Raw genomic sequence first — 27,957 nt, 5'->3', positions numbered from 1 at the left:
CTGGAGGGCAGATATATTGGTTGCAATGATGAATTTTCTTTTTTCTTTTGTAAATAACTATAACATTGTATTTTCAGTGATATGTTGAAGTACTTATATTCTGGAATGATGAAATCTATCTAATTAACATAGACATTAACTCACATAGCACTTTTTGCGGCAAGAACATTTCACATCCACTGACGGTATTTTTCAATACCAGGGGTCCTCAAAAAAGTTTATGGAACATACATGTTATGAAAATGTTATGTGTGGATTTCATTTTTTGCACCAAAATAAGTTTATCTTTTAATTCCATTTTCTATGAACTTTTTGAAGTACTCTCCTACAATGTCACGATATTGTATAGTAGATCTTTTGAATTTATTCTTCCTATATATCTGACATTTTGTAGCCTTTGACCAGTATCTCTCCAATCCCTCCCTCCCCAACCCACTCACCCCAGCCCCTGTAAAACAGCATTCTCTACTTGAATTTTCAGTTGTATGTATTATTTACTTTATTATAGCATTTTACCCTTGCAGCACTACTATTGTGCACTCCTAAAAAGTGAAGGGGGTGACACTTGGCCTAGAGGTTAAGACACTGGCTGGGATACCTATATCCCTTATTCATGTTAAGGGTTCAGTTCGCAGCTTCACTTCCAATTCCCATTTCTTGCTAATGCACACTCTGGTGGGTAGCAGATGAAACTCAACAGACCTGAATTGATATTTGGCTCCTGGCTTCAGCCTGGCCCACAGCAGCCATTGAAAGAATTTGGCCAGTGAATCAGTAGGTAGAGTAACAAAGAGAGGGAGAGAGAGGAAGAGAGGGGTAGAGGGGTAGAAGGGGAGAGAGGGAAAGAAGGGGTAGGGGGAAAAGGGGAGAGAGGGAGAGAGAGAGACAAAGTCTTCCACCCACTGGTTTACTCTCCAAATGACTACAATAGCTGAAGCCAAGAGCCTGGAACTCCATGTTGGTCTTCCATGTAATTGGCAGGGGCCCAGGTATTTGGAACATCTTCCTCTGCTTTTCTAGGAGCATTAGCAGGGAGCTGAATCAAAAACAGAGCAGCCAGGCAGCTGGGCAGCTGGAGCTCAAACTACCACTCCTAAATTGGATGCCAGCATCACTAACTGTGGCTTACCCACTGCACCACAATGCCAGCCCCTGCCTCTCAGATTTAGAAAGAAAAGAGGGGGTGGGGAGTTCTACTTTTATCAGTGTTTTCCCATTATAGTTATATCACAGATTTGGAATGCATCAATGTTCCTTGTAAATAGCAATTGTGGCTGAACTATCTACCTTTTTCTCTTAAGCAACTTGCTTTTCTCCTGGAGTTTACTGCCTGTTTGCTCTTAACTGTTGCCTGTGTTTCTATATGCCTATCGCTAAATTTCCACCAACCTTTCCAACAGAACTACAAACCTACTCTAAGTCAAGTACACTCACATTCTCTGTTGAGTGGTTGTCTTGATAATTCCATTCACCAGTTTGTGGAGAACTCCCATTGTTTCTCTCCTTTGTGACTTTACTCTTTCTTAGCTCTGTCTGCCTCTTTCCTGATGTCTTTCCTTGAAGCAAGTTTTAGAGTTGGTTCCATAAATTTGATTCTTTCCCTCCTTTTCAGAAGTTGATGGATTTGCTTGTGGTTGGTCAGATGACCTTCTGTGGCCAGTGAGCTGTGGGGAGAAGTCATGTGTTTCTTCTGGGCAGCAGCTACAGAAACCAGTGCATGTTAAACCCATTCTGTTTTGTCTCCATCCTGGTTGCCTGCAGTGTTCCAAACAGTGCCTCTGTTGTCAGTCTAACTCCTAGAATGTGGCTGATGATGATGTAGTACGGGACAGATCCATTGCACACAGAACTTAAACAGGAAATAAACCAGCATAATCTTTCTTAATGTTTCATATCTTCCCTCATGTTTGCAGAGCACAGACCATAGGTAGGTTCTTGAATGAGAATAGATTAAAATATATTTTATGCATATCTGAAAATGTGATTATTCTATCTTTATGTTTTTCTAGTTACTGTGACTTCATCACGTGTTATGATTATTATGTTCCTCATGATTTTGAAAGCATTGCTCATTTCTGTCTTCCAGTTTTGCTAATGAGAAGTCTGATGTCATTCTGATTTCTGATTCTTTGTATAAACCTTTTTTTTCCTCTTATCTTCATCCTTAACCCTGATGTTCTATAATTTTGTGATGATATATGTTGCTGGGGATTTTATGTACTCAATCCCTGGAAAAATGTATTTCATTAATAATTTCCTATCTTCCATGTTCCTTATTCCCCCCCCCCCTTTTTTTTTTTTTTAAAAAAAAAGGCCTATTTGAATCCTGGCCTTTCAAAGGAAACTCCTCCACTTTCCTTATCTATTTTGTTATACACCTCTTTTTGTTCTTCCTTCTGGAAGATGTTTTCATCTTTTAGCCATTTTAAAATGTCTACAATTTCTTCAAATGTATCTTCGTATGTATCAATTCTGTTAAAACAATTTTGTTTGCTGTTGCTTAATTTTTAAGTACTGCTCCACTCCCCACTGCCAACTCCTCCTATGCAATAGGCCCTCCCTTATCTTCAGTTTCACTTTTATGCTTTCAGTTACCCAAGATCAGCTGTAGTTTGAAAATACTAAGTAGAAAATCCCAGAAATAAACAGTTCATAAGTTTCTGTCCCTCCTGGGACATGACTCATCACTTTGTCTGGTAAATCCACGCTGTATGTTCTACTCACCAGTTACTCCAGTTACTCACTTAGTAGCTGTCTCTCCTGTCAGGTCTGCTGTCAAGGTATTGCAGCGCTTGTTTTCAGGTAGCCCTTTTTTGAGCTACCAAGGCAGAGAGGCCACATTCACATAACTTTTATTACAGTATAATGCTGTAATTTTTGTCTTACCATTAATTATGGTGTTAAGCTCTTAATGCCCATGATTTATAAATTAAACTTTATCATAGGTGTGTCTGTTTAGAAGAAATAACACAGTGTATAGTATGTGTAGTCAGTAGTATCCTCAGTTTCAGACATCCACTTGGGTCTTGGAACACAACCCCTGAGGATAAGGGGGAGGACTCCTATATTCCTTTGGTCTGTGTCTTTCATGACAGATTGCCAACAAGACTCTAGGTAATAATTTTGAAAGCAATATTTGCAACTAAAACATACTGTATCTTTCTGTTTTCCTCCACCAGTGAATATATAAAAAATGTTACAATATCCTGCTCCTGGTCTTAAATCTTGGTAGATTGTTTTCTGTTCCTTTCATATGCTTCTTTTCCTAATGTTAGAAATGTAATTGCTTCTCAGGGGTCAGCCTAGGTGTTTTGATCACCTTCTTCTTTGTTATTTTAAGAGGCTTTCATTAATCAATATTCCCATGTAAACAGTTCCACATTGCATGTTCTTTTTTGATATATCGTCATTATTCTAAGTGAAACAGTTGAAACTGATGACAGCATTGTCTGTGATTATCCCACAATGCAGCCCCTTTTTCTTCAGCATATTCAAAATCATATAACCATTCTCCCAGTTAGCCATATGGAAAATTATACACCTTACTTGATTCTACTCTTTCGGCTCTGAAATAAAATTCTCATCCGGTCATGGCATATCTTCCTTGTAATGTGTCTGATTTTCCATTTCTTTACTCAAAACACTAATTTAACCTCCTATCATCTCTCTTCTGAAAGCCATATAAAACAATATTACTATTTCCTCTTGCTAAAAATAGCAACTTTCTTTTAACGTGTTTTTAAATTAACTTATGATGTAGCAATAGAGAAAACATGAGAACTCCCATCTGCTGGTTTACTCCCCCAAATGCCCGCATTTCCCAGTGCCGGGCTGGGGCCAACGCCAGGGGTAGAATAAAACCCATGTCTCCTATGTGAGTGAAAGGAATCCAATTACTGAGCCATTACCACTGCCTCCCAGGGTGTGCACCAGCAAGAAGCTACATTCAGGATCCAGAGCTGGACATCGAACCCAGGCACTCTGATGTGGGATGTAAGCATGTTAACTGCTAAGCTAAACACTTTCTTTTTTTAACTTTTATTTAATGAATATAAATTTTCAAAGTAAAGCTTATGGATTACAATAGCTTTCCCCCCACAAAACTTCCCTCACACCCGCAACCCTCCCATCTCCTGCTCCCTCTCCCCTCCCAGTCACATCAAGATTCATTTTCAATTATCTTTATATACAGAAGACTGATTTAGCATATATTTAGTAAAGCTTTCAACAGTTTGCACCCACACAAAAACACAAAGTGAAAAATACTGTTTGAGTACTAGTTATAGCATTAAATCACAATGTACAGTGCATTAAGGACAGAGATCCTACATGAGGAGTAAGTGCAAAGTGACTCCTGTTGTTGACTTAACAAATTGACACTCTTGTTTATGGCATCAGTAATCACCCTAGGCTCTTGTCATGAGTTGCCAAGGCTATGGAAGCCTTTTGAGTTTGCCAATTCCGATATTATTTAGACAATGTCATAGTCAAAGTGGAAGTTCTCTCCTCCCTTCAGAGAAAGGTACCTCCTTCTTTGATGACCTGTTCTTTCCACTGGGATCTCACTCGCAGAGATCTTTCATTTAGGTCTCTCTCTCTCTTTTTTTTTTTTTTTTCCAGAGTGTCTTGGCTTTCCATGCCTAAAATACTCTCATGGGCTCTTCAGCCAGATCCAAATGCCTCAAGGGCTGATTCTGAGGCCAGAGTGCTGTTTAGGACATCTGCCATTCTATGAGTCTGCTGTGTATCCTGCTTCCCATGTTGGATCGTTCTCTCCCTTTTTTATTCTATCAGTTAGTATTTGCAGACACTAGTCTTGTTTGTGTGATCCCTTTGACTCTTAGTCCTATCATTATGATCAAACACTTTCTATTACAAATTACTCTTCTAATAATCTTACTTTTTTAAAAAATATTTTATTTATTTATTTGAGAGGTAGAGTTACAGACAGAGAGAGAGGGAAAGACAGAAAGAGAGGTCTTTCAACATCTGGTTCACTCCCCAATGGCCACAACACTGGAGCTAGGCCTATCGGAAGCTAGGAGCCAGGAGTTTCTTCTGGGTCTTCCATGTGGGTGCAAGGTCCCAAGCACTTGGACCATCTTCCACTGCTTTCCCAGGCCATAAGCAGAGAGCTGGATCAGACTAGAGGCAGCTAGGACATAAACCGGCACCCATATGGGATGCTGGCACCACAGGCTGAGGCTTAGCCTACTATGCCACAGTGCCAGCTCCCATCATCGGACTTCTTTAATGAAGTGTAAGGTCATACACATTCATGCTATTCTCATCCTTTAAACTCCAATATCCTTAGCTTAGCTCAGCATTATTTTTACTATTGTTATATCAAAGGCTGTAATTAATTTAGCATCATGTGTGCATAATGCAGGTTTCACACATTATTAGCTTCATTAGAATGGAAATTTTAATACATTTTTCTGTGGTCTTTTAGGAAAAGTATAATTTGAGATGCATATGTAATACCTGAATAGGTACTCTGTGAAATATCTTATTGATGATTCTATTCTTACTTGAAAAGCTTTAGTGTAAAAACAGTATCATACAGAAAATCATGTTTAAGGAGCTGTCTGTAAGAATCTATTTTTTTTTTTTTTTGACAGGCAGAGTGGACAGTGAGAGAGAGAGAGAGACAGAGAGAAAGGTCTTCCTTTTACCGTTGGTTCACCCCCCAATGACCGCAGTGGCCGGCGCGCTGTGGCTGGTACACCGCGCTGATCCAAAAGCAGGAGCCAGGTGCTTCTCCTGGTCTCCAATGCGGGTGCAGGGCCCAAGGACTTGGGTCATCCTCCACTGCACTCCTGGGCCACAGCAGAGAGCTGGATTGGAAGAAGAGCAACCGGGACAGAATCCGGCACCCTGACTGGGACTAGAACCCAGGGTGACGGCGCCACTAGGCGGAGGATTAGCCTATTGAGCCGTGGTGCCAGCCAGAATCTATTCTTAAGTCTGGCACTGTGGCATAGTGGGTAAAGGCACCACCTACAGTGCCAGCATCCCATATGGCTTCCGGTTTGAGTCCCAGCTGCTCCACTTCTGATCCAGCTCTCTGCTGTGGCCTGGGAAAGCAGTGTATGATGGCCCAAATCCTTCTGCCTCTGTGCCTACCTGGGAGACCAGGAAGAAGCTCCTTGCTTCAAATCGGTGCAGCTCCGGCCATTGCAGCCAGTTGGGGTGTGAACCAGGGGATGGAAGACCCCCTCCCCCTCCGCCTCTCCTTCTCTCTGTGTAACTCTGACTTTCAAGTAAATAAATGAATCTTTAAAAAAAAGAATCTATTCTTCAAAGTTGCATGGTTCTTATTACATAAAAATCACTTTTCTGTTTAAGTTAATATCACAGTATATGTCAAATATGCCTGAGATATTTCCATATTTTTGTGGTATCTTAATTTGCAATAAGCATATGATGTACTCATGTGATGGAAATATCTAAGAGATTGATGGGAAGTCATTTTGTTAAATTATAGGAAAAGGAGTATGTTGTAATTGTTTTTGACAGAAATAATGTAAAGGTTTAAGTAAGTTTGTAAAGTGAAATAGCCAGATTGTGATTTGGATAAATTATTAGAGGTAGATATAATCCAGGGACTTTGCTGGTCCCATACTACCATACTTCTTTTCCCGAGTTGCTAATTCTGTATCCTTGGGAAATGTAGATCCATGATTTGTTCTTCTATAGTTATTCACACTTTTACTTATGCAAGGTGTTTGGAATGTAACGAATCTTCCCAGGCAGATGAATCAATTAATTCACAGGCTTTATTTGGGGTTCCGCTCCCGGGCGAGGTTTCCCGATCCCAACAGAGCAACAGAGCGGGGGCCGGGGAAGTCACATGTCAGACATTGGGAGGGCTCCTTTTATAGATTCAGGTCATGGGAGTTAAAGGTTGAGGCGGGTCTGATCCTCATTAGTTGACCTTTAGGTACCTGCGGGGACCTTGACAAGGACTTTTCTTCCCCGGAAGTACAGGTAGAGATTCTCCATTCCCGGAAGTATAGGCTTTCCCTCCTTGTGGATCCCAAAGCTACCAACTTAGATTAGGGAATATTTCACATATGAATGCCTGCGGTTATTCCCAGCATGTGTGGAGATCCCTAAAAGAGAGTGCAATCAAGAGTAGAGTGAAGGGTGATTTTTTGTGAAACTGATCTGTGGACAGGGCAGCTAAGCACTGTTTATTAGGAAAATCTATAGATGAGTGACATGAGTACTTATAGGGACTTTTAATAATGATGTATTAAGGAAGCTAGTGCAGTATTTATATAATTATTAAAAGGAATAAAATTTCAATCCAAAAAACAACTATCTGCCAACTATATATATTTAAAAGTTTGACATTGCTAGAATAAGCAGTAACCAAGTTTAAGTCTTTTTCTGAATATATCATAGGGTGACTACAAAATAAGCAATATGCTTTTCTAATCAATGACAGTCACTTCTGTTCATCATGAGGACCCTAACCCTGTAGAATTGCTAGATTCCCAAACAACTCAGCAAAGAGAGAATCCACTACATTTAGCTATACTTTTAATATTAGGTGTTTTTATTGTAAATTTCAAATGAATTTACTTATAACATTGTTTTAACTGTGGCTTTTGATAACTTGTAATGCATATATATTCCCTTGATATCTGTGGGTTTTGATTCCAGGACATCTGTGGGTACCAATATCTAGATTCTGGAATCCCTTATATGAATTGGCGTAGTGTTTGCACATAATCTGTGCACATCTTCCCATAAACTTTAAGTTGCCTTTGGAATTCTTCTAATAATACAATACCTACACATCACTTTTATGTGTACAGATTCAGCTTTGTACCCTTCTTAAAGTATTATGAACAACAAATTCAAATTTCCCTCTTTGGAACTTTCTGGAATTTTTTCTTTTGAATATCTTTGATCCATAGTTGGTTGAACCTATGTATGGGAGCCTGTAAAAATGAAAAATAAACTATATATTGAGAACATTTCATTTGCAAATCAATTTAAACACTTAGTTTATATTTATTATTTTGATTTTAATATATCAATAGAAATACTCAATACTAGGGACTAAGATTTTCTACTTCAGGAATTTCTAGGCCTTTTGATCATTTGCTTTCTTTTGGAAGAGAACTCTGCTAACAGCCCCATGTATCTGTGATCTTACTTTCCACCCCAGTCAGCAATAAGCCTGAAATATTCTGGAATTTCAAAGCATCTCCTAAACTGATATAAGGCTACTGTTTAACATTTTTGATCTTTTACAAGAGAACGTTTGCTATAAACTCTTGTAAAGACATTGTGAGCAATATAATGTGGAAGTTATTAAGGACATCAACATGATCCTTATGCCAGATATTACTTTTGTTTACATGTTCATTTTTCTTACATTTGGTTTGATTTCTCCTTTTAGGAATGGCAAAATTCTATTCAGAAGAATGCAGGACTTGCATTTATTGAGCTCATCAATGAAGGAAGGTAATTAATTTTATAACTTTTGGACAACTAGTCAGCATACATTTGATTCCATTGGGCAAGTGCTCTTTCCTGCCATCTGTACCAAAAATGTGTAAGAAGATATCTTACAGTTAAATAATTTACCACACAGGTACTTAAACTTAACAAAATTTAGAGTGGTAAAAATTTTTTTGGAAAAAAGGCATGTTTAAAATAAAAGGACAGATTTTATAAGATTTTTGTGAGATTTGAGCCTCATCATACTGAATAGTAAAGTTGTTTTACCCAGATCAAGTGAACACAGTCTGTAATCCCATCTGCCACTCCATCTGTTTTCAGAGCAGTGTTCAGTGTTTACTCTCAGCCTCCCATCCATTCATGTGAGATTGTTTTATTAGAATATGTTATGCACTTAATGTCCAACTGAAAATGCAAAGGATATTAAATATAGGAAGTATACCAGTCTTGGTTAGGAATTTATATATACCATTGTTAAAATGATGATGTAAGGAAAATTATGTTTAAACCTATTAATGCATGTTTTAGTTTTTGATAATTAGTTGAAAATGATATTTGCAGTGCTTTATTGGAAGTGGCCATAGTAAGACCAATGTAACTGTCACCATGTGACATATATAGCTTCCATGAGCCCACACCTGCATCCCTTTATAACTTGATTTCTTGTGTGTATGAAGGCACTTCAAATGGCTTAGGAAAAATGAAAGTAAAAAGTAAGTTGATTTTGTTGCAAAACAATTTTGAAATCTAGTATAGTTTTTTCATAATGTCCTTTTTTCAGAGACTTTCTAAAGATCCATCTTTACATAGACTTAAAAAATTTGCACAAAATTAACATTTTTTGCTTTTTATTTATATAAAGGGAACGTATTTTATATATTTCATATATACTGTTTTAAGAGCATAATGATACTTTCTACTTTACCCTCCCTCACTTCCACCCTCTCTTCTTCTTTTCTTATTTTCCTTTTAATTTTTATAATGACATACGTTCAGTTTACTTTATAATCACAAGCTTAACCCTCTAATAAATACAGAATTTAACAAGCAGTAAATAGGAAAGCCATTGTCCCTCAAGTGTATACAGGGACTACAAACAATCATCAAATCTCAATTCCATTTTCCACAAATCTTACTTGTATAGTGTATTCTTTGGGAAATAATGATGGCATTTGACATAACATATTTATTTCTTCGAAACCATATTTAATTAAATTGATAAGAATATAATGCTTACGGTATTTAAATTTTATCTTTGACTTTAAAGGAGACTATCACGAAAAAATATTCCTTGAAAATAGTTTATATAGATAATTTTTTAAAGATTTCTTTATTTATTTGAAAGGCAGAGTTACAGAGTTAGAAGGAAGAGAGAAAGTACTTGTGCATAAGAGCACAGTCTTCCATTTGCTGGTTCATTTGCAAACAGCTGCAATAGTAGGGCTGAGCCAGCTGAAGCCAGGAACCAGGAGCTTGATCCAAATCTCCCACTGGGTGGTGGGGCTGAAGCACTTGGGCCATTTTCCATTGCTTTTCCCAGGAGCATTAGCAGGGAGCTGGTTTGGAAGTGGAGCAGCTGGGACATGAACTGGCACCCATGTAGGATACTAGCATCACAGGCAGTGGCTTAACCCTCTGTGCTACAACCCCAGCCCAGAAACACACTTTTTAAAGAATGTTAATGTATCATAATATTATTCATTTTTATTGTACCGTATTCTGAGAAGCAGCTGTGTTTTTAGAACATTTTATCATAATGTATATTTCTCATGATTATATTTTATGACCTAATCACTTTTGTTATAAAATAGGACCAAAACAATGTTTCACATTTATTCTAACATAAAAGATGCAGAAAATAACTTTTCTTTTGTAACAAAAATAGTATAATAGCATTCGCTGTTTATACAATCAAAGAATTGGTGGTAAGTATTACTCCTTTTCAGGCAATGAAAAACAGAAAAAAATATTTGCCAAAGCTAATCATTGTTACAACAGTTTTAGAAATAAGTCTTAGGTCATATATATGCTTATTTTGTTATTTATTTCAACTATTAAGTTAAAGAAAAAAATCATCTCACCAAAAGTAAATCTCCTAAGAGTTAATCAGATTGATCCTTTAATGCTTAAATTAAAATTATAGTTGCTTGGGGCCAGTGCTGTAGCTTAGCGGGGAAGGCCACTGCCTACAGTGCTGGCATCCCATGTGGGTGCAGGTTTGAGTCCTGGCTCCTAGCTCCTCTACTTCCGATCCAGCCCTCTGCTGTGACCTAGGAAAGCAGTAGAAGATAGCTCAAGTCCTGGAGCCCCTGCACTCACATGGGAGACCTGGAGGAGACTCCTGGCTCCTGGCTTTAGATCGGCTTTCTGGGGAGTGAACCATCTGTTGGAAGATTCTCTCTCTCTCTCTCTCTCTCTCTCTCTGCGTCTGCCTCTCTATAACTCTGCCTTTCTAGTAAATAAATAAATCTTTATTAAAAAAAAAAGAAAAGATTATAGTTATTGACTTAGAAAACTAGAACAAGGATTAAAAAATGCTAATATTAGAGGTTTTGAGCCTCTGATATGTTTGTTTGTTTTTTACAAGCAGAGTTAGACAGTGAGAGAGAGAGACAGAGAGAAAGGTCTTCCTTCCTTTGGTTCCTGAAAGCCATATAAAACAATATTACTATTTCCTCTTGCTAAAAATAGCAACTTTCTTTTAACGTGTTTTTAAATTAATTTATGATGTAGCAATAGAGAAAACATGAGAACTCCCATCTGCTGGTTTACTCCCCCAAATGCCCTCATTTCCCAGTGGAAATGGGAAATTGTTCAGTGGTAGATTTTTTTTTTTTTTTTTTGGACAGGCAGAGTGGACAGTGAGAGAGAGAGAGAGACAGAGAGAAAGGTCTTCCTTTGCCGTTGGTTCACCCTCCAATGGCCGCCGCAGCCAGCGCACTGTGGCCGGCGCACCGCACTGATCCGAAGGCAGGAGCCAGGTACTTCTCCTGGTCTCCCATGGGGTGCAGGGCCCAAGCACCTGGGCCATCCTCCACTGCACTCCCGGGCCACAGCAGAGAGCTGGCCTGGAAGAGGGGCAACCGGGACAGAATCCGGCTCCCCAACCGGGACTAGAACCCAGTGTGCCGGCGCCGCTAGGCAGAGGATTAGCCTGTTGAGCCACGGCGCCGGCCTCAGTGGTAGATCTTAAAGTTTATTTTGTGTTAGGAAAGCAATTAGAAATAATTGCAATATTTAAAAAAAAATTAAACTATGAAAATCTCTGAAATGCGCACCATAATGTTTGTTGTACCAACCTAAATTTATATTTCTACTCTTCATGGTAACTGTTCCTTCAAGGAAAAGGATGATTTTGGAATAAAAATTCAACATTAACGCTGTAAGAACAAATCGTGATGAAATGTTATTATAAGAGGTAGGAGTAGGGAGGTGGACAAAATAGACACTGTCCTGAATTTTTTGGTGAAGACAAACATCTGCAGACAAATAAAGGATGCTATGATAAGGGCAGTATGAGCATGATACAGTCAAAGGGGAAGGCACCTGACCTAGTCTGAAGGGTGCATCCCCCCAATCCCCACCCCACCATGGTAGAGATACCGGGGTTTTTCACAACTATAATCACCCAAAGGAAATGCTTTCTTAGATGACAACTGGAACTTGATTATGAAATAGCAAAGTGAAAAGCAAAAGTAGAGGAACAAAGTCTTAAGCAGAAGGAATCATATAGTGCATAAGCCTGTAGGCAAGCGATGGCAGGATATGTTCTTAGAAAGCTATCTCAGTCATCTAAGAGCTGTTTAAATGCATACTGTGTGTCAGGCAGAGAGAGAGCCAAGGGCCATCCCCTCATGACAGAGGACATTGACAAAGGTCATGCCAAGAAGGTGACTACAAGCTGTGCTAAGGGTGCTGGTGATAATTGAAAAGATTTAGACATACCCTACAGGATGTGAGTGGATTCAAGGGCTTAAGGCTTGAATAGGGCCCCTGATGTCAGGTTTCAGAAATCCTATTGAGGAAGATGATGCATGGATGAATCATGGTGGTTGCAAAAGTGAACAATTTTGAAGTACTTTTTGAAAATTAAATCAGCAGGACTGCTGATGGACGATGGGAAAAAAGGAATCAAGGATAACTTGATTTCTGTGTTTGGTAGCTGGATGGTTTATATTTCATAAAAGCAAAGTTCACTTAGCTAGAACAATAAGGGAGCAGAGGTGTGGGTGAGTTCAGTGAGAGATGTTTTCACTTTTGGTCACCCTGAATTTATCATATCTGAAATAGCCAAGTGGAGATATCACACAGGCATCAGGACTTTTGGATCTTGAGCACTAGAGAGAGAGAGAACTGGCGTGGAGATTTAGAGTTGGGAGTCTCCAGTTTGTGCAGGGTAAATTGTGGAGTAGAATACACATGTGATGCCCAGGGAGAATGTGTAGAGTGGTAAACCTAGAACCACATTTTACTATTGTGCTTGGTGGACTCCTCCTCCCCTACACCTTTGATTGTGTTATCTCTCCTCTCCCCTCTCCCCTCCCTACTCTCTTCTCTCCCCTTTCCTCTCTCCCCTCCCCCTTACCCCCTCTGTTTCCTTTCCCCTCTCCCCTTCCACCTCCTGGCTCTCTTACCCCCTCCCCACTCCACTCCCCTCTCCTCTGTCTTCTCTCTCTTTCAAAAGGAATCAGCTTAAATGTCACCCATGAAGTTTTAACAGTTAAAAACCTCTCTTTACATTATCTGCTTTATTTTTTGACATCTACCTCCTTCACTAAACAGTATTTTCCTTAAAAACTTGTATGTAGTTCTCTGTTGCATTTGATGCTGTATTCTTGAATTCTGTATTTCTTGAAGAAACTCAAAATTATTGGTAGGAGTGAACAGTCAACAAGAAGATTTTAAAGTTAGGATTAAAGGAGCCTACTGCATTTAGTCGCACCTCATGATGTGGGTGTAGACTTAATCCCTGTCCTAACAGAGCTTCCAGTCGAATGGGGCAACAGTCTTAGATGACGTGATGTCAGGTATGATAACTGTCAGTGGACAAGTTGAATGTGTTCTGGGAGCAGATAACTAGGGACTTATTTTTTGATAAAGTGGTGATTTACAAAAAAGATGGGCATTTGCTTTCAGACTTTTACTTTGGTGAAAACCACCTCTTCACTGAGTACCGCCTACCTGCCCCCCTCCCCATCCCTAACCCAGAGTAGGGTTAGCTCTTCCATTTCCCCTGGATTATGCTTACCCTGCTGTAATGTTAATTCTGTATATTTGTGGTGTGGTTTTGTGGCTGTTTCCACAGTGCCTAGTGTACCATATACCATGTTTATTTATCTGTACTAGACTCTACTAACAGTTCTTCTCCCAATAAACAGGTGAACTCTGGGCATAGAATAAAATCCCATCTCACATTGTTTCAACCTGCAGGCTTTTGTAGCTGCTTTCTTGCTCAGTTTCTCTGAAGGTTCTAGATAATATATATCACACATTTACTTAAGGCTGCTGCAGTAAAGCCACTTTGAAAATGGAAGTGTTTATTTCAGTTACTATATATATTATGTATTCAGAAAAATTTCTGACTCCCACCTTTAGTTTGAGTGACTTCTTTCAATGTGCATCTTGTACAAATTGAACTTTGATTTTTTTATTTGAAAAAGTGGCATATTTAGATATTTGTAATATAGTTACAATAAGGACACGTTTTTCAATTGGTTTAAAATCAAGAATTAAAAAATATGACTTCCCCGTGGTTGTTAGAATATCAGTCTTTAATTTGTCCTTGTGGGAATGAAGATAAAAATCTTTAAGTGGAAATTGTTATAAATGTTTATCCTATTTAACAGTTACACTCATGAATACAGCTCATCAATCACAGCTCACAGAAGCAATTGTGCAGTTGTCTACAATTAACAGGACAAAAACAGCTGATGAATGTGCAGTTGAATTAAAGTGCTCCCCAGGACAGGCTGAAATTACAAACTGGATCATTTAAAGGAATCTAACAAAGGATCTTTATAATTAAAACAAAGCAAGGTTAATGGGATGTAAAATTGCCTATAATATCTTGGCAATAATAATTTAAATTTAAATTATTAAAATATGAATTGAATTATGAGGAAAATAGGGAAGAGTTCTTTAAATTACAGAATTTGACTGTTCTGTTGAAACAAATTAATCATTTGCCTAAAGTAAATCTCTATCACAACATAGGATATAATTAATGAATATTCACCATAAAAAGGTCACAGTGTGTTCAAGTGTAGCCTTGAATTTAACCTAAGGTTCACATGATTCTGATTTTTATTTTCTTCTTTGAAATTTGGAGAAATATATGCTTTCCTTACTTAGGTTTTTAAGGGAAAATCACATTGCATCTAATATAATTCCAAAGTGATTATGTGTTCCCAACCTGTCATCTTTAATTTGATAGATTCTGCTTACTATTTAGCATTCTTTTCTCTTATGTCTCCCATTTCCCAAAAACTATTTAAAAAACACAGTCATTTCCAAAGTTTTAAGATAAGAAGTCTTTTTGTTATAGTTGACATTTTGGTTTCATTTTTGGAAAGTTCTAGAAAACAGAAGTTCCTTCTTTCATTTGGAAACTAATCTATAAATTTTCCTTATTATTCTTTTGTTTATTTTACATGTGTAATAGGTTATTAAATACATAGTTTCATAATTGATAAGGTAAATAAATCTTTTATTTTTACAAATTTACTTATATAGATCTTAAAACAACATTTCTAATTTTTATATATATATATATATATATATATATATATATATATATATATATAAAACCTGAGACATTGATGACAGATGAAAAGTATCTTTCTGGAACTAAAATAAACATCTCTTATTTAATAATGGTCAGACTTCAAGTAGTAGGCAAATACAACTCAAAATTTTGTTGTCTAAGCCTATTTTATGCTGCTATAACTGAATACCAGAAAACTGGGTAATTTACCATGAATGGAAATGTATTGGCTTATAGTTGTAAAGTCTGGGAAGCCTACAACCAGTGCACTGGAATCTGGCGTGCACCTTCCTGCCGCATCATTCCGTGGCAGCAGGGTCAAAAGGGTGAGAAAGAGCAAGAGGGTGCTGAACTCCCTTTTACTACAAATACTCTCAAAATCCAAACCCACTGCCATGTTAATAACATTAATCCATTATTTCACTACCTAGTAAATTCTTTTTTTTTTAATATTAATAGTGTATCTTTTTTTAATTATTTGACAGGTAGAGTTATAGACAGAGAGAGAAAGGTCTTCCTTCCATTGGTTCACTCCCCAAATGGCCGCCTTGGCCAGCGCTGTGCCGATTTGAAGCCAGGAGCCAGGTGCCTCTCCCTGGTCTCCAATGCAGGTGCAGGCGCCCAAGCACTTGGGCCATCCTCCACTGCCCTCCTGGGCCACAGCAGAGAGCTGGACTGGAAGAGGAGCAACTGGGGCTAGAACCTGGAGCCCATATGGGATGCCGGTGCCGCAGGCAGAGGATTAACAAAGTGAGCCATGGCGCTGGCCCCAGTATATCATTTTTTAAAGATTGATTTATTTATTTGAAAAGCAGAGTTACAGAGACAGAGAGAGAGAGGTCTTCTATCTGCTGATTCACTCCCAAATTGCCCAATGGCTGGAGCTGGGCCCTACTGAAGCCAGAAGCCAGGAGCTTCTTTCCTTGTCTCTCATGCAGGTGCAGGGGCCCGAGGACATGGACCATCTTCTACTGCTTTCCCAGGCCACAGCAGAGAGCTGGATCAGAAGTGGAGCAGCTAGGACTTAACTGGCACCCTTATGGGACACCGGCACTGCAGGTGGCGGCTTTACCTGGTATACCACAGCTCCAGCCCCACCATAGATTCTTAAATTTAATCCAAGGTTGGGAACTCCCAGTGGTGCCTGGGAATTAGGACACCAAGTTACAAGCTTATTAGTTCACATGTTGGTAAAGTGAGAACACACAAAAGATTTTTCCCAGTTGCTGATGTACAGATCAGCAGTTGAACACCTCTTTTGTAATGTGCCTGTCATAAGGCCAGCTTTGGCTGGATAAAGATTATGAAAAAGTTGCTTTTAATTACAAAAGTAATATAACATATGAATATGTATTCCTGAAATTCTTTATACTTACTAATTATAATACATATATTGTATCTGTGTAAATACTTACAAAGCATACATGTGTGATTAGTTTAGCAGGGATATAAATACATTTTTGCATATGATCCTCATTTTCCAATAACTTAGAATTGAGAAGTTAGGATTTACATGGCAGAAAAAATGTAAACAGTTCTAGGGCCAGCACTGTGGTACAGCAGGTTGAGATGTTGCCTTTGATGCTGGCATCCCATATGAATGCTGGTTTTCAGCTCCCTTCTATGCATCTGGGAAGCAGAGTAAGATGGCCCAAGTGCTTTGGTCCATAGTGCCCACATAGGAGACCAAGATGGCGTTCTCCTGGCTTCAGCCTCGACCAGCCCCAACCCTTGCAGCCTTTTGGAAACTGAACCAGGGGATGAAAGATCTCTTTCCCTCTCTCCCCCACCCCCCGTCTCTAACTCTTCCTTGTAGATAAATAAATAAATGTTAAAAAATGTAAAAATTCAAAAATATCATAGGCAGTATATGAGTAACTAAAAATAAACAATATAGGAACATGTGACTTTAGAAGGAGGAGCTATTTTACTAGACTTTAAAGCTTCTTTTAGGAGACTGGACCCAAACAAGTATGTTAGAAAAAAAAAAAAAGAAAAATCGGCCTTATTTTATGAAAATTAAGATTTATTAGAACAATAGAAATATTAGAACAATAGAAAATGCCTTCATGAGAACATAATTTTATTTGTAAAAATCATAATGTCTGGGCTTTATATTATTTAAATAAAGAATAAAAATGTTTCTGACCAATAATTTATTCATTTCTTAGTGCTGATCATGTTTTGTGTGTCTCTATAATCCTGCAGAGTATGACACTTTTACAGATTTATTCTTTTTTTAAAAATCCATTATTCCAAAGTCTACATTGCTCTAGTCATAGCACAATGTAAGAATAATAATGGACTTAATTACCCAAGAGCAGATTTGATGTTAAAAATACTTACCAATTATATATTCAGATGTTTACAGTAGTATGAGACAACTCATTATAGCTCACTTGATGAAACTTCCTAACCTGATACCAACACCAGACAATGTCATTGCAAGAAATGACGTTATAGAACAATGCCCATCTTTAACTTAGAGGCAATAATCTTTAACAATGTTTGGCAAATGAAATACAACAATATATGAAAAGAGTTATATTATGAACAAGAGTTGTTAGAAAAATATAAGTTTGAAATAACATTCAAAAATATTTATCAATGTAACACACCATATTAACAGAAAAAGGGCATAGTCATTTTGATAGCTACAGGTAAAGCATTTGCAAAACTCAGCATTTTTCATGATAAAAACTCTCAATATACTACAAATGAGATTGAACTCGCTCAATAAAAGTGACATCCACTAAAAATGTACAAGTGTAGTTAACATCTTACTTCATCGTGGAAGATTGAATGCTTTTCCCATTGATCAAAAACAAGACAAGGATATTCTCACTTGTGTTTGATTGATCATCTTACCCATTAACCAGGCAAGGAAAAAATCCTAAGATGCCTGAAAAGGGGTGCAAGAAATAATAAGTAAATTTAACAGTCACAGGATACAAATTAATATTCAAAATCAATTATAGGAAATTAGAAATATAAATAAAATCAAATAGTTATAATAGTATCAAAACATGGCTTCAGGTTGTAGTTAAAATATGCAAAAACTTACACAATAAAAGCTATCAACTATCCATTTGGAAAACAGTTTTGCTGGTATCTTATAAGCTTGAAGCATACACCTAGCCATACAATGCTATGATTCCAAACCTAGTTATCTGCCCAGAAGAAATAAAAAGGTAAGTCCTCATTAAAATCTATATGTGAATGTTCGTAACAACTTTATTCATAATTGCCAAAGACCAAATGTTTATCAACAGATTAAGTGGATAAACCAATTGTTGTATTATTGTATTGTACAATACAATTATTGTATTGAATAGCGATGTCAAGCAATTAATAAGGTGTGAGCTATTGATATACACATAACATATATGTGACGTAAAGCTTTGTACAAGTGAAAGAAGCAAGACAGCAAGGACAAATTGCATGATTTCATTTTGTGAGATTCTGGGAATGGCAAAATTATTAAAACACGAAATAGTTCAGTGGGTGCTGTAGGTGGCAGAGAAAAGACCAAAGGAGTGCTTTTGGATGCTGGAAATGTTCCTGATTTTGACTTTGGTCACATGAATATGCATTTGTCAAAATTTATCAATCTATGCATTATAAAAGAGCTAATTTCATTATATATATTAGACCACAATAAACCAGATTTTTTAAAAAATGCATATAGTTTTGTTTCATTACTCATAAAATTCAAGGCATGTATGGCCACCAATAAGGCCTTTGCTGCTCTAGCATTCCTTATCTCCGTACACTGAATTACCCATCGAAGATACCTCTCTCTAACCTTACAGATCATTATCAATTATCACCAAAAGAAGTCCTTGGTAAACTATTGTTTGTTAAGTTCATCTCTGTAAGCCTTGTTTTCTTCTTATACCATGTGACTGATTTACTTATCTAATGCTATAGCAATTGAAGTAACAATCAATCAGATAACTATAATATACTTTGTCTAGTGAATAATCAGTTCTAAATGTTGCTGGTACATAGTAGGGACCCCAGAGATGTAATTTGTTTGCTTTATGAGTTATTATTTAAATGGAATTTAACTGAATATGACAGTTGTTTAGTCAAAACAGTAGCGGCAAAAGCCATATAATGGCTTCTTTCTTGTATCTCCTAAGTGCATTTTAGATTGCATTATTATAATGTTATTATGAAATCTCTAGTTCCTTAAATTCATACTGGTAAATTCAGCAATAAGGAATTATATTTGGGGGAGTGGGCTTTTAGCCTAGCAGTTACAATGCATGAGTCCCATATTGGAATGCCTGGGTTTGATTCCTGGCTCCTGTTCCTGATCTCAGTTACCTACTAATGTAGGCCCTGGGAGGCAGCAGATGGCTCAAGTAATTGGGTCCCTGCTTCTCATGCAGGGGACATGGATTGTGTTCTTGGATCATGGCTGTGGTCCCTGGTCTAGCCCTAGTTGTTGTGGTATTTGGATAGTTAATGGTAGTAAGTGGATAGTAAATAAATGCATGAGTGAGTTTGTTATCTCTCTCTGTTTCTCTCCCTCCTTCCCCTGGCTGCCTCCCTCCTTCCCTCCCTCTCTCAAAAAAAAAAAAAGAAAAAAGAAAGAAAGGAAGGAAGGAAGGGGGGGAATGTCTAGTTTAGTTTAGTTTTTTTGTTTTGTTTTGTTTTTAATTTTAAAGGTAAAAAGAGAGGAAAACATTCAGACAGACAGAAATCTTTTCTCTGCTGGTTCACTTCCCAAATGCCTACAACAGCTGTGGCTGGGCCAGGCCAAAGCCAGAAGCCCAGGTCTCAATTCCAATCTCCCACATAAGTGGTAGAGACTGAACTATTTGAGCAGACACCTGCTCACTACTAGGGTTCACATTAGCAAGAAGCTAGAGTCAGATGCTGTACTGAGACTTGAACCCAGGTGTTCTGATGTGGGATTCTGGCACACTAAGCAGCATCTTAAGTCCCGTGCCAAACACCCAACTCAGAAATTCCATTTTGAATTAAGAATAAGCTTTTACTGGGACTCCTACTCATGGTATTTACAAAATACTTTTGCATCCCTTTTCCTGTGACAAAAGAACTGTGCCACTGAGGGAGTACAGATCAGCTTGTAAACTTTATCGAAGAGGCTATACTGGTATATGCATTTCTTCCTAGCATTGTATTATGTTGTAGGTACTTGTGCTGTTATACTTGGTTTGCTTTCAAAGTCTTCTTTCAGACTTTCTATTCATGGCATTGATGTGTGTTTTTGTTCACTCCACCTTTTACATCTCAGACTCTTTATACCTGTTAGCATTGGCTTTCTTATGCTGGGCATTAAAACCTTTTCCCATTTATTTGGAATCCTAGAATTTAAGCCAGTAGCTTGTCTGTGTAGCCCAGGGTTATCTCTAGACAGAAAGAATCTTCTAACCCGTATTTTTGATGATGAATATCTTGACCATTAATGGGACATGAAATCCTGGGCTGCTTTCAGCATTTTCAAGACTAAGAGTAAAGAATGCAATAAAATAATTATGTACGTTGCCCATTGCTCAGGTAAATACTAGGTTTCTTCAGAAATTCATGGAAAATGGAATTAAAATTAACTTTACTTTGGTTCAAAAAAACAATTGAAATCCATCCCCATGAGGGGTCTTCAAAAATGTTCCTGGAAATGTGGACTATGAAAAAACTGCACGGATTCCAAAGTTGTTTTGTACCACAATAAATCTATCTTTTAATTTCATTTGCCAAGAAGTTTTTGAAGTACCCTCATAATGTTTTTTGAAACATTTGTTATATGTGTAAATAGGGTTATGATGTAAAATGTCTTATGTTTTACTTTAGGACATGGCTTGAAAGACAGTGTTCTAAGCTGATATCTCAGTATTGAAGTCATGTGTCTCAATCTTAACCTGCCCTCCCATCCTGAAAGCAATGTTTTCTAAATCTATATTAAATATAGTATGCATATTTTTAAATCCTCTGTTAGGGCATTAATTTTCTGAGACTAGTTTCAGGCAGAAAAAAATTAATATCTTAACCATTATTAAGAAAGATGGAAAGAAGAAAAGTAGAAGATTTCACCAAAATTGACCTTTTTGGTCTATTAACTAATTGGAAATAAAGGAGACAAGAGACTGTACTTCCGGAGATATGCTACATTGAACTAATATTAGAAGATCTAGGAACTAATGCTAATAAATGACCCTTTCCTAATGGCGTTGGACAAGAGTATACGTTGTTTGTAACTTTCTAATAATATTGTCTCTGAATGGGTTCAATGTGGGGCAGTTGTTACAATTTTGCCACTGAGTGACACTGAGAAATGAAACTCAGGCTTTACTATTATTTACCCTGTAGTAATTCAGTCTATTTTCAAATGTTTAAGCATCACAAGAGATGTTTATTAAACCAGCCTGACCTCAGACTAGAGTTTAGGTAGCATTATTAATTTGTTGTGTAAGTAATCAGTATCTCCAGTGGATACCAGTGTTTGAGAACTGTTACCAGTAATTCATGGTTCTCACCAGCTAAATACATATACATCTTTACCCATAACTGGCAACATAATATGTCCCTATGCTGAGTCATTTTTCTGTGCTACTCTAAGTATAAAAACTATTTAGGTTTCTGATAGATTAATATGCTCTCATGTATTCTAATTTCTGAGACTTATTTGAAGTTGTAGCTTAAAATAAGAAAATAAAATGCTGATCTATGGATTCTTGTTTTCATGCAACAGAAATTACCTAGTTCCATAGCTTTTTCATAACAGTTAATTAGATGAGGAATAGGGTTAGTTTTCAAATAGTGTTAATTCTGTCTCCTCAGCCCACCTTCTCTTTGTAATGCCTTGCTCCCTTCCACAGCAAGTCTTCAGGTACCTGTCTCAGGCTCCAAATTATCCTTCAGATTTATCTTCCTTTTCTTTTTTTCTCCCCTAATCAAAACACAAGTTTCCATAGTGAATGGATCCCAAGACAAGTGTAGGTCTGGTTTTTCTATGAATATATACAATAGATTTCATACAATCAGTCAACCCAAAGATATGAATAATGATAGATTTCATCCTCTGGGACACATTTTGTATTTTAAGAGAATAAATGTGGGGGTTTGTTCCTAATACCCACTTATAGATGGAGATCTTTAAACCTTTGGTATATTTTCTGTCTTACCTTTTTCTACCCCAGTAGAAAATCTCAAAATAATAGTCTGCTATACATAGACTATGCCCCATTTTTCTGATCATACAGCCCATGAAATCGAGTAAATTTCATTGGGCCATGCTTCACAAAAGAGTTTGACCAGCAGTGTGATTCATAACTAATATACCAAGTTATAGTTCTGAAATATGAATGTACAGAATTGCTTTCAATTGAATTCTGTATGGTTATAGTGATCCATAACTACGTGATAAGATCTGCCATCTTTTTTTTTTCAGTATAAAGATAGCCAGTATTTTAATATGTACCTTTCAGAACAGTGAACTGTCATTTTTGAGTACTTAGCATTCATCAATGACTGCAATTTTTCCCCACTTGCTCCACATTATAGCCTATGATGTGTTTTTTCTCTTAAAGAAAAAACTCTCTTAGGGAATACAGAAGACTTATGATTAGAGACTCTCTTTTCAGAAACTGCAAGGTGTTAATTCAGTTTTATTTCCTCAAGTGTAGCCTTATTGTTCAAGAAGCTATAGTACTCAAAGCTTGCAAATATTTTCTAAAATAAAAACTGCAAGTTTTTCCAGACATAAATTGATTAAAGAACTTTAGCACAAAAAGTTGAGCATCTCAGATCCATTGACACCATGCCTCAGTGTCACCAGAAACACTCTGCTTTCCTTCTGAGACTTCGGGGTCAGAAGGAGTGACACTGTGGTACATCTGCTCCAGTACTGTGTGACCGCTTCCCTTTAAATCCGTATTTTTTCTACACTAAATAGGATTTTAAAATATAATCTTATGTTTTGACAAACACTCTTCCCCCTAGTTTATAAAAAAAAATGTAAAACAGTGCACCCCATTTTCTAATGAGGAAACTGAACCTAAGAGGAAAATTTATTTGCCCAAGGTCATAATGCTAATAAACAGCAGAACTTAGATATAAACTAGTTCTGCCTTTTGTCCCCTAATTCATGTCTACATGATAAAAGACTAGCTTTTCTGACCTCTTTTATTGCACTAGCTATTGGTTAATTTGTTTCTTTCATCAAATTACAAAAATTACTTAGATTTAAAATTCAAGATCTTAGAGTCTTAGGTCAAAGAGAAGCAATGTAAATTAGAACAAAGTGCATAAAATCAGATACTTCCTAGAACATCAGCTCTTGCTTTGCTGATTGTTTGGAATATAATTTGTCTTGTCTGCTGATTTCTTTCTTTAAATATCCATGAGGATTCTTTCATTAGAACAGGAACACACAGAATTGAACAAACTGTTTCATTTTAATATTTCCTTTGAAAATTAAAGTTATATTTGAAGATGAAGCCCACATTATTCACTTCCTCTGTTGTATGCATACTGCAAGTAAGGAAAATGTTTTGTAATAGATATCACTATGTTATCTTTTAGTTTTATTTACCTCGTCCTTTTACTTATATAATTTTCTGTCCATTAAATGTACCATAGAATTTATATTTATTTTCAGAATGTTATTCTGAAAATCCTACTTCTTCTTTACTCTTCCTTCCCACATGTCATATTCATGCATTGATTCAGTCACTCAGCCACTCAGCTGTTAACCATATACTACCAGTCAGTTCATACTTCATGATAGATGCCTTGCAAATCATGTAGCATACAGACATGCACAGGCATTATTCAAAATTTATCACTTTTTACAGGTTAAGAGAGAAATACATGTGTAAAAAGAAATGTGCCACAAAAGTGAAAAGGATGTAAAACAGTGTGGATGTTAATTAACATAATTTTGCCATTTATAATGTATTCATATTTCAAAATGACATGTTATACTATAGATACAACCTTTGTCATTTGGAAAAAATAAAAAGTGAAGAAGGAAAACATAAGACAATGTGACAAGTATTGCAATGTCCAAAACATTCCAGAGAATGGGAGAGGTCTTCTAGCTCTGCTGGCAACAGGAGGTGGCAGTGTTTACAGAAATAAAAGATGGCATTTTATAAAAAGGTTCTGAAATAGCGTGAATCACTGGAGGAAGTACTAAGATCATTCTGTATTACAGGGTAAATATCTTTAAATGGCAGCAGATAAGGTGGAGAAATAGGCAAACATCTAGATATACTAATAAGTTTGACTGTTATCTTGTGTGTTATTGGGAACAACTTGAGAAATTTGAGTTTAGATAACACTGATGAAAAATGTATTAGAATGGTAAGAGATTTGAGGGACAGAAAAGTATGAGGTTATTATAATACAGTTTTTGAGATGATTAAGGTATAAACTGAAGCAATGTCACTGAAAGAAATCAACAGAGTAAAAGGAATTTACCTTAAGAGATAAAATTGAGTAGCTTTGTTGATTAATTCAATATAGAATATTTTAAAAGCATTTTAAAAAAAATTTGAGAGGCAGACAGAGGCAGTTGACAGAGGAGATAAGAGAACTCCCATTTGCTGATTTACCCCCTAATGCCTGCAATGGCTAGGCTAGGGACCCATTACAGTCCCCCCGCTGGCTGGCAGGAACCCAACCATTGGAGCCATCACGGCTGCCTCCCAGAGTCTATACCAGCAAGAAGCTAGAGCCAGGAACCAGAGCTGGAAATCAGATCCAGACACTCTGATAAGGGATGCAGGCATGCTAACTAATGTCTTAATTGCTAAGTCAAATGCCTTCTCCTTTAAAGAATATTTTAAAGCCACATTTCAGGGGATTAAAAAGTGAATAATACCTTCCACTAAAGCTATATGGGTTATTCAGTTCTATGAGATTACCAACTCTCAGAACATTGTCATTCTACCTGTGGCACACTTTCTGAGGCATCATAGGGCTTGTGAGTGATTTAAGGCTACTCCAGGGCCATCCCTTCCCTCTATAAGTTAGTGCCACTAGGAATGCCCTTAGGACACAGGCCCAAAGTAGCAATGCTGTTGTAAATCTTTAGCCAGAAATGTACTAGAAATATTAAGTCTAAGCTGATTTCTTTATGGGAGACTGATTGAGTTCCAGTAGGCAGGTTTTTTTTTTTTTTGATTTATTTATTGATTTGTTTGAAAGGCAAAGTTACAGAGACATAAAGACAGAGAGAGTCTGAGAGAAACAGAGATCTTCCATCCAATGGTTCACTCCCCAGATGGCTGCAAGGACCTGAGCTCGGAGCTCCATCTGGGACTCCCATGTGAGTGGCAGGAGCCCAAGCTCTTGGGCCATCTTCTGCTGCTTTCCCAGCCTCATTAATGGGGAGCTGGTTCAAAAGCGGAGCAGCCAGGACTCGAACTGGCACACATGTGGATGCTGGCATTGCAGGTGGTGCCTTAACTAGTGTACTCTTCTTGCTACTGACAGAACAAAGAGCAAGCTAGCTATAGAAAAACACACAGGTCCGGTCCATCTGACTCCCACTAATTGAAACCAGAAATGATGTCACAACCAAAGATGACTAAGTAAATGATACTTAAAGATAGTGCGCTTGACAGTCATCAAGAGATAAGACAGATGTAAGTCTGAATACCACAGAGATCAGAATTGTGAAATAAAGGAAATAAAACTACACAAAGAAAAATGAAAATGAATAGGGTTGGAGCCAAGATGGTGGTTGAGTGAGAGGTTCCAGTCACCACCTCCCCGCAGACACCAATGTAAACAGCCGTACACACACCAAGTCACTTTCCCAAGAGCTACAGAAGCCAAGTGAGAGCACAATGCCTCATCCTGTTATAATCTTAAGAAAACTTGCATTGAAGAAAGCAAGGAGGAAAGAATTGCCTGCACTACCCCTCCCTCAGCTCCAAGGAGCTGAGCATAAGGAGAGTACTCCTGCTGGGGAGAGGAAGAGTGAACTGAGTCCCAGACCATGCCCACTGCAAACAGATTTAATCAGAATGAGTCTCCCTACCAAGTCCCCTAGGCCCACATCCTGCCTCATTCCTCCTGCAGTGTTGGGCAAATAACAAGAAATCAGAGGAATGTTCTAGGACTCAAAGCCAGGTTGATAAATCCAAGCAGTGAGCGGATCCTAACAGTGTCTGTACCCAGACCAGTGCCTACAGAGTGTCTGGACCTACTTCAGTGCCCAGCAGAGTTTTGTGTTTTGGGTTGAGCAGTCTTATACCTCAGGCAGTGTCACTATTGGCTGGTAAGTGTGGCATCAGCCAGTGAGCCCATCTCGATAAGAGAAAAACCACAGAAGCCTGAGCTCTGGTACCCAAAGGCTGCACAGATCTTTGAGTGAGGACTCCAAATGTGATACAGCATCATGGCATTCAGGGATGCAGGACAAGGGTTCTCAGTGTACCACAGGCCAAGAAAGAGGCTCATAAGGATGGAATGTCCCTTTTTAGTTACTTCTGCAGTTCATACTGGACAACACAGCTACTGCAGATTTGGGACAAATTTGAGTTTGGGGAGTACTATAAGACTAAATCACTAAAATCATATCAAGTTTACCCAGGGTGAAGTACAACTTCGGGTAGAATATAAGAAGTAGCCGTAGGCTCAGAAAAAAAATAAACAGACTGCTTAGAATTTCTAGAAGGACAGCCACAAACAAAGCCAGATTACTATAACTAATCCTTCAAAGCACAGATGATGCCAAGAACTCCCAGGAACCATGCCCTCACCTCAAAAAGCAAAGTAAGGCCGGCGCCGTGGCTCAACAGGCTAATCCTCCGCCTTGCGGCGCCGGCACACCGGGTTCTAGTCCCGGTCGGGGCACCGATCCTGTCCCGGTTGCCCCTCTTCCAGTCCAGCTCTCTGCTGTGGCCAGGGAGTGCAGTGGAGGATAGCCCAAGTGTTTGGGCTCTGCACCCCATGGGAGACCAGGATAAGCACCTGGCTCCTGCCATCGGAACAGCGCGGTGCGCCGGCCGCAGCGCGCTACCGCAGCGGCCATTGGAGGGTGAACCAACGGCAAAAGGAAGACCTTTCTCTCTGTCTCTCTCTCTCTCACTGTCCACTCTGCCTGTAAAAAAAAAAAAGCAAAGTAAAATGAAAGAAACAAATCATCTGGGAATTAAGATTTTCAAATGCTTGGATGCATATTTCCAATTAGTTGTTTTAAGGAAATTCAACAAAATTCAAGAGAACACAGAAAAACAATCCAATATTCTAAAATAGAGATTTGATAGATGGAAATAAATAAAAACAAATAGAAATCCTTCAATTAAAAATTATACTAAGGGGCTGGTGCTGTGGCATAGCGGGTAAAGTCGCCACCTGCAGTGCCAGATTCCAAATGGGCACCAGTTCGAATCTCAGCTGCTCCACTTCCGATCCAGCTCCTTGTAGTAGCCTGGGAAGCAGTAGAAGATGGCCCAAGACCTTGGATCCCTGCACCTGTGTGGGAGACCGGGAAGAAGCTCCTGGCTCCTGCCTTCAGATCAGCATAGCTCTGGCCATTGCAGCCAATTGGATGTGAATCAGCAGATGGAAGACCACTTTATCTCTTTCTCTGCCTCTCCTTCTCTCTCTGTGTAACTCTGACTTTCAAATAAATAAATCTTTTTTTAAAATTACACTAAGTGAAATTTAAAACAATAGAAGGCATCAATAGCAGAAAGATCAAACAAAAGAACCAGGCTATTTGAAAATAA

The 27,957-nt window shown here is 38.0% G+C and overlaps 1 protein-coding gene across 5 annotated transcripts in view; it reads left to right on the top strand.

Moving 5' to 3' along the window:
* Window positions 1-27,957, top strand: part of NBEA (neurobeachin) — a 731,002-nt gene that overhangs the window by 380,079 nt on the left and 322,966 nt on the right. For all 5 annotated transcript variants that reach the window (XM_062194378.1, XM_062194375.1, XM_062194377.1 and 2 more), the window contains exon 35: window positions 8,417-8,481. In XM_062194378.1, the coding sequence (XP_062050362.1) occupies window positions 8,417-8,481 (65 nt within the window). The remainder of the gene's footprint in view (window positions 1-8,416; window positions 8,482-27,957) is intronic.

This window comes from Lepus europaeus, chromosome 6, assembly GCF_033115175.1.
Source record: "Lepus europaeus isolate LE1 chromosome 6, mLepTim1.pri, whole genome shotgun sequence".
NCBI classification, from domain to species: Eukaryota; Metazoa; Chordata; class Mammalia; order Lagomorpha; family Leporidae; genus Lepus; species Lepus europaeus.
Note: the sequence above shows the minus strand (reverse complement) of the source record. Positions and strands in the feature narration are given on the sequence as shown.